The sequence below is a fragment of the Staurois parvus genome, unplaced genomic scaffold, assembly GCF_062004578.1.
Source record: "Staurois parvus isolate SC_StPar_1 unplaced genomic scaffold, SC_StPar_1.0 ptg000571l, whole genome shotgun sequence".
Taxonomy (NCBI): Eukaryota; Metazoa; Chordata; class Amphibia; order Anura; family Ranidae; genus Staurois; species Staurois parvus.
The window spans coordinates 1,044,695-1,061,395 of NW_028318367.1; the positions used below are offsets into that span (position 1 = coordinate 1,044,695).

The following is a 16,701-nucleotide window of genomic DNA, read 5'->3' on the forward strand; positions in this document are numbered from 1 at the left end:
CTATCCTTCCAAACAAATGTATGAAATCATGGATGAGTCCTCCTTCTATGTGATCTAGAAGATCTTCAATCACAATGTCTTTATGGATGAAGTGGATGGCCCAGTTTATATATTATTTATTGCTTTACAGCTTTATTCCCTCCAGGATTCATTCTTTATTTATAGAACCATTCAAGGAAGTGTTCTTACTTTGAGAGATCTCCACCACCATTCCTCTGTGACCATTACATCCTTGTCATTTATGTCTAACATCTTCATTATGAGTGGATTGATAGATATTTTTATGCCTTTGGATTTATTTTTGCATTTTTTTTACCCAAAAAGATCTGTTTTGGAGGTCTCTGTTTTATTATGTATTTTGTTTTTATCTTGTGTTCTGTGTCTTTAAGACTTTTCTATCTGTAGTAAAATATATTATATAAACAGTTGGTTGCATAAGAGTTAGGTTTATTGTTTCTTACTGTTTTTTAGTTCTTTATGATCTTCTCTGGTATCTCTGTAAGGTAGATACAATGCTGGAATGGTCTTTAGGGGAAGTTTCTTGGGGCTGCTGTTTCTCTGAAATCCACAAGATGGGGATCTCATTTCTCCCCAGACAGGACTTCTTTATGGGATACAGACAGGAAGTGATGTCAGGTACAGACAGGAAGTGATGTCAGGTTCAGACAGGCCATTCCGAGAGGTGAGTTGGGAGGAAGCAGATCAGAGATATTTTGCTGCACTTGGCAGCAGAGGAGGTAATAAGATGTTATTTCCTATTTACACCCAGTAACCCCCGTCATGTTCGTCCTCTTCCTCCATAGTCATGTTCATCCTCTTCCTCCATCATCATGTCCGTCCTCTTCCTCCATAGTCACGTCCGTCCTCTTCCTCCATAGTCACGTCCGTCCTCTTCCTCCATAGTCATGTCCGTCCTCTTCCTCCATAGTCATGTCCGTCCTCTCCCTCCATAGTCACTGTGACGTCTTTTATCTCCAGCAGATGATGATACACACATATATAGTGTGGGAACCCAGATGAACCCCTTCAGGGGCAGAACATTCCCCCACTTCCGGGGCCGGAACATTCTCCTCATTGTGGAGATAAATTCTAGTAATATGGTCCTCTAAACAAACAGCACTGACAATAAATAGACAAGACAAGGACCATCCTGACCATACATGGCCTACAAAGGGCAATGATGACACTACACAGGCAGCCAATGGGCAATCATTACACTATGCAGCCAACACAATGATGGAGTGCTGGGGTCAGGAGTATGGAGCATAGGGCCCCTTACATTGCTGCTCAGGAGGAAGGAAACATTCCTTTTTAACAGAAAATGTACATAAATCTGAGGCTCTTTTAGGAATGTCCGGGGGTTTCAAAAATGAAAGGGACTTTATAGCGACTAAAACATTTAATATGTGTAACATTGTTCTGTTTATCTCCTCCTCCCCTCCCCCACCTGTCTCCAGCACCGCACCCGGGGACTAGCAGGGAGGGGAGATTCCTTGCAGTGTAATGAGAACCGATTGGCTGCTCCTCAGGAAAGGGGAGTGTCCGGCTTATCCTTCCTCCCTTTCACTCCCAGAGCCATTTTTGCAAACATTTAAAAAATCATTTTAGCCCTAAAGATGACACGAAACACCCAAAATATCGATTTTCTGAAAGTAGAGACTTTAGAGAATAAAATAGCGGCAGTTCTAATGTTTTATGTCAGAAAATATTATCACAAAGTCTAGGAAATGCCAAATTTCAGTAAAAAATACACTTAAGTTAATTTCAGGGCACAAAAAAGCAATAAATGACCCATTTATGTGTAACAATATAAAAGCCGAGGTTGCAGCGAGTAAATAGATATCCAACATGTCAAACCTTAAGTTGTGTGTGCTGAAATGGTGACAACCTTTAGTCCCCGGTATTATCTATAGGTGACACATTTATAGCCCCTTCTAGGTCATCAGTATGGAGTACGGAGGAGGTCTGCTCCTAGAATTTAATGGTGTGAACCTCCTGCACTCCTAACTCAATACTGATGACATAAAAAACTCCTAATAAGAGGAAGCTGCTACCATCTATCATATACCTTATGACAGGGAAATAACCAAAAACACAATAAATTGATGCAGCGCTACCTAATATATAAATAATAAGTGAATAGAAATACTGAATATACAAACATATAGTAATGAGTGATAATCATAGAATTATATACAGTGAAACCAATTCATGTGTAGAAGTGCCGGCTTTGTATAGTGTCCCCAATACTCAGTGTTAGCCGGATCGGCCCGGTCACTGCCAGCACTAGTGTTCAGCCCCTCCACTGTTCTTCACAGAAGATTTGTACCAATTGTGGGCCAAGGCAATTTATACACCACAATACATGGCCGCCACCCAAATTCAGCTCTTGTCACACAATTCACATGGAACTCTATCACCGTTTATGAAATTAAAACTTTTTGCGGCCGAACCCCCAACATGGACATTACAGAAAAGAATGAATTGCAGTCATATTGGTCCGCAGACCCGATTCATCGTATGTCCGTGTTCTCTGCTGGTACATATATGTCCAACATGGACCAGCAATGTACTGGAACGTCACTGGACTTGGAGTGGTTATACCGGGAGGATGCTTGCAGCTACAGGCATCATTCTAGTGCTGGTTTATTAGCTGGTGGGTGGCTTTCATGTAACAGTAATCCTAGTGGCCAATTAGCTGCAGAATTGTTTTTACAAACAGCGAGATGGGACATCATTATAAGTGATTTCCTATAGCAGCAAATCTGATGAGATGAATGAAGTGGGTGTAAAGTGGAAGCAGTGGATCTGCAGGGAGCAGCATCTTGAGCACAAAGCCCTTTATGTTGTGGATGGATTTGCACACGGTTCAGTTTCCTTCATTTATTGATAAACCCCATAAGACCAATGAAGTGGGTGTAAAGTGGAAGCAGTGGATGTGCAGAGAATAGGATTTGGAGCCCCGAGCTCTTTATCTCTGAATGTCTCCACATATTTGTAGTGTATTTGTGATGATTTCTGTGCACACACAATAGGACAGCGCTGTGACACATAATGCTCTTCTAGATGACAGGGAATCCTTCCCTTTGTTACAGCAGCAGTCCGCTAGAAGGTTTTTGTAGGTTTGGAGTTGTTACACATAGTGCGGGTTTTATCCATTTATAGTGATGACATCATTGCCCAAATCTGGGGGTCACCAGCCATTTCCACCCTTTACTCCCAGCTGGGGGGGCTTTGTATCCATATACCAGATGTTCTACAGGACTAAATCTACAATCAATGTTACTGTAAAATCAAAGGAGCCAAAACCCCTCCCCCGAGCAGTCATATATTTCTGTCCCCCTTGGTGGGAGTGGAGGTGACCCCTCTATAAGGATCTACAGTCCATACACACCCAGCACAAGGCCGGGGTCACACTACCAGACGCTTCTCGGGGCTGCAGTTCCTCTGAGCTCCACAAGGTGGGGATCTCACTTCTACCCAGACAGGAAGTCTCTATGGAAGACAGGAAGTGATGTCAGGTACAGACAGGAAGTCTTTATGGAAGACAAACAAGTGATGTCAGACAGGAAGTGATGTCAGGTAAAGACAGGAAGTGATGTCAGATACAGACAGGACATTTTAGGGGAGAGGTAAATCAGGAGGAAGCAAAGAGGAGACATTCCTGGATGTGGCAGCAGAGGAGGTAATACGTAGATGAACCCCTTCAGGGGGAGGAGTTGATGATAATATATTTGCTCCCAAAGCTGGCCTACATGGTTCAGTTTTATCGTTCAGCCAGCGGGATGACCATAAAAACTGAAGGGATTCCCCCATCCACACATTGGAGGTGGATGGGGGAATCCTCCCCGCTGCACTCTTGTATTCTGACAATGGGGGGACTGCTCCGCTCTCAGAATACACGGATCAGCACTGAAGCTATTGGCTGCAGCCACTGGGGGAGTGGCTTTTATCCGGCAGTGGCCACACATGGATGGAAATGTGAGCGATCCCTGCTGAACCAGCTGAATTTCCATGGATCTATGGTCACCTTCAGTGACTTCCTCCCCTCCCCCTCATCTCCTTCATGATGGAAGTCATGCTGAGATCATCTCCCATTGGCTGAGCAATATTCTCATTTGTCTCTCAGCTCCTCCTTGCTATTCCTCGTCCTGCCTGTTGTTTCCTTGGATTGATTTTCTGTGTAGTGACCCCGGCTTGGTCTCTTGGATGCGCTCGTCTGTTGCTTGCCCTGACCTTTCTCCTGATTCCTGGATCTCCTCCTCATCTCTCCTCCATATCCTCTTACACAGTGTCAAGGATTCGCTTAAAACGACCACCCTGTCACGTGTCCACCACACGCCACGCCCACAGCGACTAGCTAACCGCGACGCATGCGTGCGGCCGCGACAGGGTGGTAAAGAGGGGATAATAAAGGGGATTTATACTTAAATATCTCAAACCGTATATAAGATCAGCCGTGATACCTTTTCACAGCCCGCACTACCTCTGGCCACCACCAGATGGAGACTCCACTCCAATCCAGCTGGTCGGCCACACACTGGCAGATACGATCTTACATACAACCTGATGCCCTGATTAGAGTTGAGGACCAGCTTAGTAATCACACACCCTTCTAAAGGTCCCTTCAGCTATCCTAGCTTGAACCCTGGTGTTGATAACCCTTCCACTGTCCACACACCCCCACACCAGACGCACCACAAAGGTAGCCTGCCACCACCCAACAGTTTATCCGCAGAATGGTCTGTTGAGACACCACACACATACAGATCTCCGTCTGGCAGATCTGTTACCTTTGCAATCTGCGTGCAATCTGCCCACTCACAGTGCAGTTGCATACAGATTGGCAATGAGCTTAACCGAGCGTTTTAAAGGCACTAAAATACAATACAATATAACCCAATCTAATCTCTCCAATCTAGTCTCTCTGATCTAGTCTCTCCGAAGATATGAGCACGAGCTTAAATACACAGAAGTTCACTAATTAATTTTAAGATTTAATTTCCCAAAGTGGGCAGTGCATAAAATATGTACAAAAGATAAAAGGTTACAGCAAATACAAAGACATAAGAAGACACACAAATGACTGATTACTATAAAATAAAAGGGAATAAAAAGACAGAATAACACTTTACCCTGCGGCTGGAGCAAGCCAGAAACTTGGCAATCCGCTAGTCGATCGAACCAGCTCCGTACGAATCACACTGTCCAAATGTCCATGCGTTCAATTTATTGCGATTTGGACATGGGCGGCACATTAGTCTTCGGCCAATTGACTCTGGGGGAGGTGGTCCTGACCTGCCCACAAGAGGTACTGTGTATGGACCTGCCCAAGTTCAATTGGGCCGAGACTGGCCTGAACACCAAGTCGGGGATTGGATTTCTGACACCGGCGCATCAGCCCGATCGCAACAGTACCAAACACCATCCGACTGTCGCACCCCCGCGTCATCTAATCATTCCATGCATTTCCCTGGCTTCCTCCCCAAGCCACAAATATGATTCTTATATGTAAATGTAGCGCACAGATTGGTCTGCACAAAGGAAGCATGTTCATATCTCTCCAACTAATATTTTGGCTTTTATAAGAGATTAAACATACTTCTTTGATGTGAATATTACTTATAGAACTTTCTACAAAAGGCAGACAGTCTGTCTGCTGTCACTGACTTTCCCAGAAGGTGATAACCTGATTGACACACAAAAGTTGTCACCTCCAGGAACCTGGCTTTAGACTAATTAATGCTAAATGATGATTGGGTCTGTAAGGCCTATTGAGGAATTGTGTATAATACACATCTGACCCCAGACCATTTGTTTGTATCTTCTATTAATTTTCCTACTGCCCAGGGGGCTCAATGTACATCCTTAATGACCAGACTGTTCCTGCACACACCTTTGCAATGAAAGGGCCTGACATAATCTAATCTACTCAACCTGTCATGGCTATGATACCATATTTCCACTCAAATCTTACATGTCCGTTACAATAAATCTTACATGTCCGTTACATTAAATTTTACATGTCCGTTACACACAGCTTTTCTCCACACCTGCAGTGACCCTGGGGGGAGGAAACTTGGCACCAGCACGCCGCCAAATCCATCCCCACCATTAGGGGCTCTGGAGACAATTGTCTTCTATTTACACTCCGTTCCTCCGCACGTCACCTGATCACATGACAGCTTACTTCCACAGATTCCGGACAGATTTCTGGATGGTAAAGGTCAAAGGTCACTCTTCAGTTTAGGAGAGGTAGGACGCACCCAGGAACAAGGATTTGGTTTGCATGGGAGCTTCATATAGAGGACCCCTCAAATCTCCCCATCCAAATGTCCCTCCATCCAGAGTCTATATGTCCTATGACATCACACTGACCTCACAGCTCCTCCCCCCAATGTCCCTTCATCCAGAGTCAGAGAATCCTATGACATCACACCGACCTCACAGCTCCTCCTCCCAATGTCCCTCCATCCAGAGTCAGAGAATCCTATGACATCACAATGACCTCACAGCCCCTCCTCCCAATGTCCCCCCATCCAGAGTCAGAGAACCCTATGACATCAGACTGACCTCACAGCTCCTCCTCCCAATGTCCCTCCATCCAGAGTCAGAGAATCCTATGACATCACACTGACCTCACAGCTCCTCCTCCCAATGTCCCTCCATCCAGAGTCAGAGAATCCTATGACATCACACTGACCTCACAGCCCCTCCTCCCAATGTCCTTCCATCCAGAGTCAGAGAATCCTATGACATCACACTGACCTCACAGCCCCTCCTCCCAATGTCCTTCCATCCAGAGTCAGAGAATCCTATGACATCACACTGACCTCACAGCTCCTCCTCCCAATGTCCCTCCATCTGATTTTTTCTGATGCTCTTAGGATGTGGGGTCCCTTGGTATCCTCACATGTAAAGTGGGACTGTTGGTCCTGCGTTGTATGTAATGACATCAGAATGCTGCAACAAGCCTATACCCTGCGTAGTGTGGGGGTCCTGTGGGGGGAAATTATACCTCAGCCTGAAGTGGGGCTTTAATAAAATGGAGACCTGAATGGAGAGGTGAGGAGGATTCTGGGAATATCATTTGATGTGACTATTTGTGTTCAGATGTAGAGTTTTCCTCCTGTGAAGTCTGGAGATCATATGACATCACATTGCCTCCACCTCCCTCCCTGATAGAAGAGAGAAAGAAGAAGAAGATTCTAGAAGTCACCAGAGAGATCACTGAGCTGCTGACAGGAGAGGTGAGCGGTGCCGGGAATTCTGGGACATTCTCCAGTAACAGACAAGGGATGTGTCTGGATGGTGACTGTATCATTGTGTGTGTCAGGTTCCTATAAGGTGTCAGGGTGTCACTGTCTATTTCTCCATGGAGGAGTGGGAGTATTTAGAAGGACACAAGGATCTCTACAAGGACGTCATGATGGACAATCAGCCGCCCCTCACATCACCGGGTAAGAGGAGACTTTATTGTAAAGGAGAGAGCAGTACGGAGGATCCACCTAGATCCCCCATCATCTGATAAACACATAGAAACAATGGATTCAGTCAGTGTGTGTGTTTCCTACAGATGGATCCAGTCATGGGAACCCACCAGAGAGATGTCCCCGTCCTCTGTATTCCCGGGATTCCACACAGGAAGGTCACACCATCCCTCACCATCATCAGGTAGATGATGACAATTATTGGTAGTTGTGATTTATACACAGCATGTTTGTTACAATGAATGTTTTATTATATCTTTCAGAGTGGAATCCTCGGGGATGATAATATTGATGTTAAAGAAGAGTATAAAGAGGAGGATGAGGAGTATGGAGTGATGGAGGAGTTTTCAGGAGGACACAAGGATATGATGGAGCCACCTAATACCAGGAACCCACCAGAGAGATGTCCCCGTCCTCTGTATTCCCGGGATTCCACACAGGAAGGTCACACCATCCCTCCCCATTGCAAGGTTGGTGGGATGGAGCATCTAGAACATGAATTCATAGAGACAATGTGTGGATTTTTATGTGATCTTACATTTTACAGACGATATTTTCTCTCATTTCCTTGATTTAGAGTGGAGATCCAATCGATATAGAATTTGAGGTGAAAGCAGAAGAAGAAGAGGCGTATGTGAGGGATGATCAGCAGTCTATGGAGGAGGATGGAATAACGGGGACATTTATAGAGGAGGACACTCCTACAGAGATCAGCACAGGTGGGTCATGAACACTAAATCCATTCCTCCTGAATATATTTATTCAAGATGGCGGCGGGAGCAGACATGCGTTAGGAGCTCCTGCGCTCCTAGCCCCAATCCGCTGCCATCCGGGCCGCAGCGGACCCCAGCGGGGCCCCTAAGACACTCCCGGCCCAGCCCGACCACCAGGGAAGGCTTCTGGACCTTTTCCCGGAGCTCTGGGAATCGTGGCCTACCCGCGCACCTGAAGCCGGGGCCTCAATTTTTGCCGCGGCCGAGCCGCGACCGGACCGCATCGCCGGACATCCACCCGGACTGTCTCCGCTCTGCCCACCGGGTCCCACCGACCTGCCTGCCTGCCCAGGGCCCTCCCCATCAGCCCTGGGTCCTCGTTGACTACCCTGGACCACCAGGAACCGGCACGGCCTCACGGTCTCCCTGGAGCCCTCCCTGCTAGCTCAGGGACCACCCCAGACCGCCCGCTTCCAGCTGCTGACACCCTGCCGCCACCTCGGGGCACCCAGCATCCAACACCCAGCGGCCCTGCCTGGGAACTGCTTTGGGCCTCCCAGAACCCTGCGGGCTGCCCTGCACCAGCCGGCCCCAGACCAGGGACCTTTCCAGGACGCCGCCGCACCTCCGCTACCTGCACCGAAAGGGTAAGCCTCCCCTTTGGGGCACCTACCACTGAACTGCCCAAACCCTATCCAATTCGGCGGAGCCAAGCCTACCACGTGGCCTTACCGCTCCCACCGACGCAGGTCCCCCAGCACCCCCAGTCCTCAGCGCCTGGCCCTGAACATCCGCCTGCGCCGGCTCACTTCGTTCACGGACGCTGAGCCTACTACAGCCTACTCCACCTCCAGACGTCGATCCATACCACCTCCTGACGACGACCCTTCCACTCCTCCCGACGTCGGGCTCTTCAGCACCCTCAGCGCCTCCCGACGCCAAGCCCTCAACACCTGGCCTCAACTTCTCCGGTCTCCAAGCCGCCAGCATCACCAGATGCCGCGCCTACTGCACCCCAGACGTCGCGCCCTACGACCCCTCCGCTCAACGAACCACCACATCCACTGATGACGTGCCGCCGCACCCACGGACACCAACCTACTTTACCCGCAGACTACTACCAACCAGCTGCTATCCTTGCTGCCCTCCACTCTCCCTCTCCCCTCCCAGAAGAACTCAATAGTCTCCTCCACAGCGCTTCAGACGCTCTGCTTCACCATCCCGGACTTGCACCCCCTCACCTCCCACGGCATTTCGGACACTTCGCTTTGCCATCCCTGACCAGCACCCCTTCACCCCCCTGACCTTTCCAGCACCCCGCTCACCCCAACATGCCGCCCGCGCTCCTCCTCCTCGTCCTCCCCTCCTCCATCCTTAAAACCGCCTCCCTCTACCCGCCCACCCCCACTAAGCAGCTCTATATCGCCCCCTTGCTTCTCCCCTCTCCCCATTACGGCACCCACCACCTCCTCCTGGTACTCCACTTCCCCGCTGACCCACTTGCCACCACGTCCAGACCCACACGCTCCTACACCTCCCGTTCCCATGCCACCTTCCTCACCCTCCTCCTTCTCATATCAGCTGGGGACATCTCCCCGAACCCTGGCCCCTCACCACCTCACCCCCCCCTAGAGCCCCCCCTGCTCACGCCAGCCGACGCAACCGCCTCAACCTCATACATGCACCCCTCCTCCCCATACCTATCCCCCCTCTCTCGTTTGCACTCCTGAATGCTCGTTCGGTTTGCAACAAACTTACCGCCATCCACGACCTCTTCATCTCCCGCTCCCTAAACCTCCTAGCAGTCACCGAAACCTGGGTACAGGCCACCGACTCCACTTCCCCTGCGGCACTCACCCATGGAGGTCTCATCTGGACCCATTCGCCAAGACTGAGCGATCGCAGAGGTGGTGGTGTCGGCCTGCTCCTTTCACCGCTGAGCACCTTCCAGGTCCTCCCTAACCCACCCTCTCTATCCTTCCCCTCCTTTGAGGCGCACTGCATCCGACTCTTCACCCCCACCCCCCTAAGTATCGCAGTGATCTACAGACCTCCTGGGTCCATACCCCACTTCCTGGACAACTTCGCCGCCTGGCTCCCCTTCTTCCTCTCCTCTGAGCTACCGACCATCATCCTCGGGGACTTCAACATCCCCATCAACGACAACAACCCGGCCACTTCCCAATTCCTCCACCTAACCTTCTCCTTCGCGCTCACACAGCACACTCAATCCTCCACCCACATCGGAGGGAACACCCTGGACCTCGTCTTCTCCCACCTCTGTACCCTCAACCAGTTCTTTAACACCCCCTTCCCTCTCTCTGACCACCACCTCATCACGTTCTCCATCTCCCCTTCCCCCAACTCCCCCCCCCAAAAACGCCAAACCATCACCAACCGCAATCTCCGCAACCTGAACCCGGCCCCCCTCCACTCGGCTGCCGACTGCCTACATGACAGCATCCTCCCACTGTCATGTCCTGACATAGCCACCACCACGTACAACGACTCACTGTCAGCTGCCCTAGACTCTCTGGCACCCCTAACCACACGCATCATCAAACCCAGACCGCTTCAACCGTGGCAGACCGACAGCACTAAACGCCTCAAACGTCGCAGTCGCGCACTGGAGAGACTATGGCGCAAAACCAGGTCCCCTCACGCATTCTCCCTCTACAAATCTGCCTTCCTCACTTACACCTCCTCCCTCCACGCCGCCAAGCAGGCCTACTTTGTTAACCTAATCAACACCCTCTCCACCTGCCCTCGCCGACTCTTCTCCACCTTCAACTCCCTGCTCTCTCCCCCCCCCTCCTCCACTCAGTACCTCTCTCACCGCCCACGAGATTGCCACCCATTTCCGTAACAAGATTGACACTATCCGTAAGGACATTGTCAACTCGCAATCTACCTCCCCACCTAGCCTCCCCACCCCCGTCACCCCTTCTTCTCCCCCCTCCTCTGCCCTCACAACCGCACTGCCCTCCACCGCTCCCAAGGCCCCGCCCACCGTAACCTAACCCCCCCCTGCACTGCACTCCCTCAGCCCTGTCACTACTGAGGAAATCGTCATGGTCCTCTCAGAAGCCCGCCTCACTATCTGCCCCCTGGACCCTATCCCCTCTCAACTCCTCCGGTCACCCCCCGCCTCCCTCATCCGCTCCCTCACCCACATCTTCAATCTCTCCCTCTCTACTGGCGCATTCCCCTCCCCCCTAAAGCACGCACATATCACCCCCATCCTCAAAAAGCCCTCCCTGGATCCCGCAGACCCCAACAACCTCAGACCCATCTCCCTGCTGCCACTCACCTCCAAGCTCCTTGAGCGCATAGTATACTATCGCCTAAGCGCCCACCTTATTGACAATAACCTCCTTGACCCATTACAGTCCGGCTTCCGTCCCCTACACTCCACCAAAACCGCCCTCCTCAAAATCACTAACGACCTACTTACCGCCAAAGCCAAGGGCGACTACTCTGTCCTCCTTCTCCTGGACCTCTCTGCGGCCTTCGACACAGTCGACCACCCCCTCCTCCTTAATAAACTACTCTCCCTTGGCATCAGAGACACCGCTCTCTCCTGGTTCTCATCATACCTATCCCGACGCTCCTTCAGCATCACCTACAATGGTACCACCTCCCCCTCCCTCCCCCCCTCTGTCGGGGTCCCCCAAGGCTCTGTCCTTGGACCCCTTCTCTTCTCCATCTACACCTCCTCCCTGGGCAAACTCATACACTCCCATGGCTTCAACTATCACCTCTACGCTGACGACACCCAAATCTACCTCTCCACCCCTCTCCTCACCCCCACTATCTCCGTCCGCATCACTCACCTCCTAAATGACATCTCAGACTGGATGTCGCTACATTTCCTCAAGCTTAACCTCTCCAAAACCGAGCTCCTCATCTTTCCCCCTGCCCACACCCCCCCCAGCCTATCCATCACCACCACCAACACCACTATCATTCCCGCCCCGCAAGCCAAAGTCCTTGGCGTCATTCTGGACTCGAACCTCTCCTTCCTCCCTCATGTCAAATCACTCACAAACACATGCAGGCTCCATCTCCGCAATATTGCCAAGATACGCTCCTTCCTCACCCCAGACACCACCAAACTTCTTGTACACTCCCTCATCATCTCACGCCTGGACTACTGCAACTCCCTCCTCACCGGCCTACCCCAGTGCAGGATCTCCCCGCTCCAGACCATCCTGAACTCAGCGGCCAGACTCTTCCACCTCACCACCCGCTCCACCTCTGCCACCCCCCTCTGCCTCTCCCTCCACTGGCTCCCGATTGCCCAACGCATCAAATTTAAACTTCTAATCCTGACCTACAAAGCCGTTCACAACGCTGCCCCTGACTACCTCACCAACCTGATCCCCAAGTACCACCCTACCCATACCCTTCGCTCCTCACAGGACCTCCTTCTATCCTGCTCCCTGGTCTCCTCCTCCCATGCACGACTGCAGGACTTCTCCAGGTCCTCCCCTATCCTCTGGAACTCACTGCCCCAATCCATCCAACTGTCGCCTTCCCTCCCCACATTCAGGCGCTCCCTCAAAACCCATCTCTTCAGGGAAGCCTACCCCACCCTCACCTAACGGCCATCCTCCCTCATTCCTCCCACCACTTCATTCCCCTCAGCCACTTCATTCCCCTCAGCCACTTCCTATTGTTCCACTACCCCCTCCCTCCTAGATTGTAAGCTTGAAAGAGTAGGGCCCTCTTACCCCTCGTACGCTGTCTGTTTTTGTGGTACTGTGCCATGTATTGTCCCCCCTATTGTACAGCGCTGAGCAAACCCTTTGGCGCTATATAAACTCCATGTAATAATAATAATAATAATTCCTCCACCCATACTGCTCACTGATTGGTCCAGAGTAGGGCGGGGACTGGGTGATATCAGCCTGTAATCCCCTGGTCACTTTCCTGAGCTGTGTTCCCCGTCCTGTATTCCTGGATTTCTCTCGGATAATCTTCCTTCTCTGTGCTGCAGACACAATTTATGTCTCTGGACTGGATTTATGGAGGTTCTGGGGTTCAGCTGGCAGCAAAATGTGGATTTTTACTATAAACATTACATAATGTAGGCACCCAGGACATGTGACTGGGGTCTCCTGCCTTGTGCCTGACTCCTCCAGGGGACCTTCTCTGTTATCTGCTGGCTGTGCCGGGTGGAGGGATATGTCTGTAGTGTCTCAGACCCAAGTCACTGAGTGCAGTCTCAGGAGATGGGAGACAAGCAAGCCTTTAAGGACCTTTAATTACTGAATACCAATATTATGAGTCCTGACCCTTACACTATATAATTTATATTGTACATTACATACTCCTGACCCCTGCACTATATACTCTATGTTGTACATTCCATACTCCTGACACCTGCACTATATACTCTATGTTGTACATTACATACTCCTGACCCCTGCACTATATATTCTATGTTGTACATTACATACTCCTGACTTCTGCTCTCCCCCTCCCCCCACTGCTATATATACACATAGTATGGATTCTCGTTTGTTCCCCCCATTTCCTCCCAGCTGGACATTTTATATCGGATGATGTGATTGGAGCACAGACTGTTACATGGTGATAATAATGTGATAACATCCTCCAACTTTGGACCCTTAAACAGAAAGTGATAATGAGGGAGGAGTCAATACCCCAATGATGGTGGTCTTCAGGATCAGTCCTGTCTTCATCTTGGTTGTTCTCCCCCCATCCTCACTCTCTGAACTCTGGTGGGGCTCAGCCCCGCTGTTCTTCATGACTAAATCATCGACTATATAAGGAAGTGCAGTACTTCTTGTGTTGGGAAGATGGCGATGAGTGATAGAGGGGGTGGGGACCCTCGTCCTATAATCCCCTCATCACTGTCCCTCCTATAAAAGACAGTTCTGGTTGTTTCCTCACTCTCTGACTAAGGTCCATGAATAAAGAAATGACCTGGTAGGAGATCAGAGGAGCCATTTCCTAGTTCCCTTGAGGGTGGAATTGTAAGCTCCTCAGAGACCAAGCTGCCTGATGTGGGCGGAGTCCTGGTTTGGGGGAACCAATCAGCTCCTGTCTAGTAATCCTCTTTGTCTTTGTATTTTAGTCCATGGCCGGGAGATGAGGAAAACTTCCGAGGATTGTCTCACTTTGTCTCCAGACTGGAAAGTAGAAGATGAGGACATCACACAGTATAGTCCAGGAGAAAACCCGGCTCCCACCAATGTCCATCCCGCACCACCCAGTGTAGATGGACCATCGGATTGCTTGTATCCTGAGGAACCTCAGACTGTGCGGGACCGGGCCAGCCTTCCAACAGGGAAGAGCTTCTCCTGTACTGAGTGCGGGAAATGTTTCAGTTATAAATTCAGTCTTAATGTGCATAAAAGATCTCACACGGTGGAGAAGCCGTATTCCTGTACTGAGTGCGGGAAATGTTTTTCAGTGAAGTCCAGTCTTTACAAACATCAGAGATCTCACACGGGGGAAAAGCCGTATTCCTGTCCTGAGTGCGGGAAATGTTTTCCAGAGAAGTCCAATCTTTACAGACATCAGAGATCTCACACAGGGGAGAAGCCGTATTCCTGTCCTGAGTGCGGGAAATGTTTCAGTTCTATATCCCATCTTAATGTGCATAAAAGATCTCACAAGGAGGAAAAGCCGTATTCCTGTCCTGAGTGCGGTAAATGTTTTTCAGTGAAGTCCAGTCTTTACAAACATCAGAGATCTCACACAGGGGAGAAGCCGTATTCCTGTCTAGAGTGCGGGAAATGTTTTTCAGAGAAGTTCAATCTTTACACACATCGGAGATGTCACACAGGGGAAAAGCCGTATTCCTGTCCTGAGTGCGGGAAATGTTTTTCAGTTAAGTCCAGTCTTTACAAACATCAGAGATCTCACACAGGGGAGAAGCCGTATTCCTGTCTAGAGTGCGGGAAATGTTTTTCAGAGAAGTCCGATCTTTACACACATCAGAGATCTCACACAGGGGAGAAGCCGTATTCCTGTCTAGAGTGCGGGAAATGTTTTTCAGAGAAGTCCAATCTTTACACACATCGGAGATGTCACACAGGGGAAAAGCTGTATTCCTGTCCTGAGTGCGGTAAATGTTTTTCAGTTAAGTCCAGTCTTTACACACATCAGAGATCTCACACAGGGGAAAAGCCGTATTCCTGTCCTGAGTGCGGGAAATGTTTTTCAGTGAAGTCCAGTCTTTACAAACATCAGAGATCTCACACAGGGGAAAAGCCGTATTCCTGTCCTGAGTGCGGGAAATGTTTTTCAGAGAAGTCCAATCTTTACAGACATCAGAGATCTCACACAGGGGAGAAGCCGTATTCCTGTCCTGAGTGCAGGAAATGTTTCAGTTCTAAATCCCGTCTTAATGTGCATAAAAGATCTCACAAGGAGGAAAAGCCGTATTCCTGTCCTGAGTGCAGGAAATGTTTTACAAGGAAGTCTAATTTTTACAAACATCAGAGATCTCACACGGGGCAGAACCCACTTTCCTGTCCTGAGTGAGGGAAATGTTCCTCACTGAAGTCCTGTCTTCCTGTACATCAGGGGTCCCACACAACCCTGGAGGTGTATTAGTGCCTTGAGTGCGGGAAATGTCTTCTAGATGAATGTTGCTGGACATCCCAGCTCTCGTGGGGAAGAAGCACACCCTGATATACACCTCAGATATACTCCATGGCTGATCTTCATCATGGAAGAAACAGTTGATAAGGAGATGAGAGGCCCCCAAAGACATGGATGAAGTGCAGTAAATGTCGGGGTGCAGAGTGGTCAGTAGATCCTGGAAATGAAGGACACAACTTCAGCCCTTCTTGGGTGTCGGAGTTGCGTTTCCTGATAATGATATAGCGGGTTACAGAGCTAGAAGCCGGGAGAGCCCAGATCTCGTTATCGGGGAACTTTACACAGACAACAAGAACTTCTGAAGTTGATGTCCTTCATTTCAAGGCTCTACAGAACAGTGGTGACCCCGAAGCGTCTCTCTGTCTTCAGTCCATCCTTCTCCCATCCCCCAACAGGAGGGAAGGAGAACTCCGCCCCAAACTAGGGGGGAACTTTCCTCTCATTATTTCCCTTGGCTTCTGTGTGGGTTTGGGTGGTTGGAGGAGTGCGGCACGAGAGGGAACACAGCTTGTTGTTCTATGTCTACATATGGGGTCTGGGTAGAGGGGATCCACCGGAAAATATTTCTACTCTTTGATTTTGTGCAAATCGTTTCTGTTTTCACTTTGAAGGGCGATATTATGTGTGGTTTGTAAAAGGGATTGGCCCAATAGTTACCACCCCACTTAGAGAATAGATGAACTAATATGACCAGCATTCATTCAGCCATGTCACATGTTGGGATCTTTTCTACAATACTTTGTTATAATAATGGAACACGTTGTGTATTGTATTGTACACCAATAATAATGACTCCGCCCCCACATTCCAGACAAGGGATCTTCCTGACCAATCAGATTCCTTCCTTTGTTATTTCCTGA

The 16,701-nt window shown here is 49.6% G+C and overlaps 1 protein-coding gene across 1 annotated transcript; it reads left to right on the top strand.

Annotated features, from left to right (window-relative positions):
• Positions 1 to 652: 652 nt before the first annotated feature.
• LOC149450568 (uncharacterized) lies at positions 653 to 16,203 on the top strand. Its single transcript, XM_089691756.1, has 3 exons — positions 653 to 682; positions 8,068 to 8,209; positions 14,307 to 16,203. The coding sequence occupies exons 1-3, from the start codon at positions 653 to 655 to the stop codon at positions 15,719 to 15,721; spliced, it is 1,587 nt and encodes a 528-aa protein (XP_089547882.1). The 3' UTR covers positions 15,722 to 16,203.
• Positions 16,204 to 16,701: the final 498 nt, after the last annotated feature.

Bases quoted from the DNA above. Each gene is read 5' to 3' on its own strand.
- LOC149450568 (XM_089691756.1), top strand. From the start codon at position 653: ATGTCAGGTTCAGACAGGCCATTCCGAGAG. The intron at 683-8,067 runs GTGAGTTGGGAG...TCCTTGATTTAG, and splicing joins CAGACAGGCCATTCCGAGAG to AGTGGAGATCCAATCGATAT. The intron at 8,210-14,306 runs GTGGGTCATGAA...TTTGTATTTTAG, and splicing joins TCCTACAGAGATCAGCACAG to TCCATGGCCGGGAGATGAGG.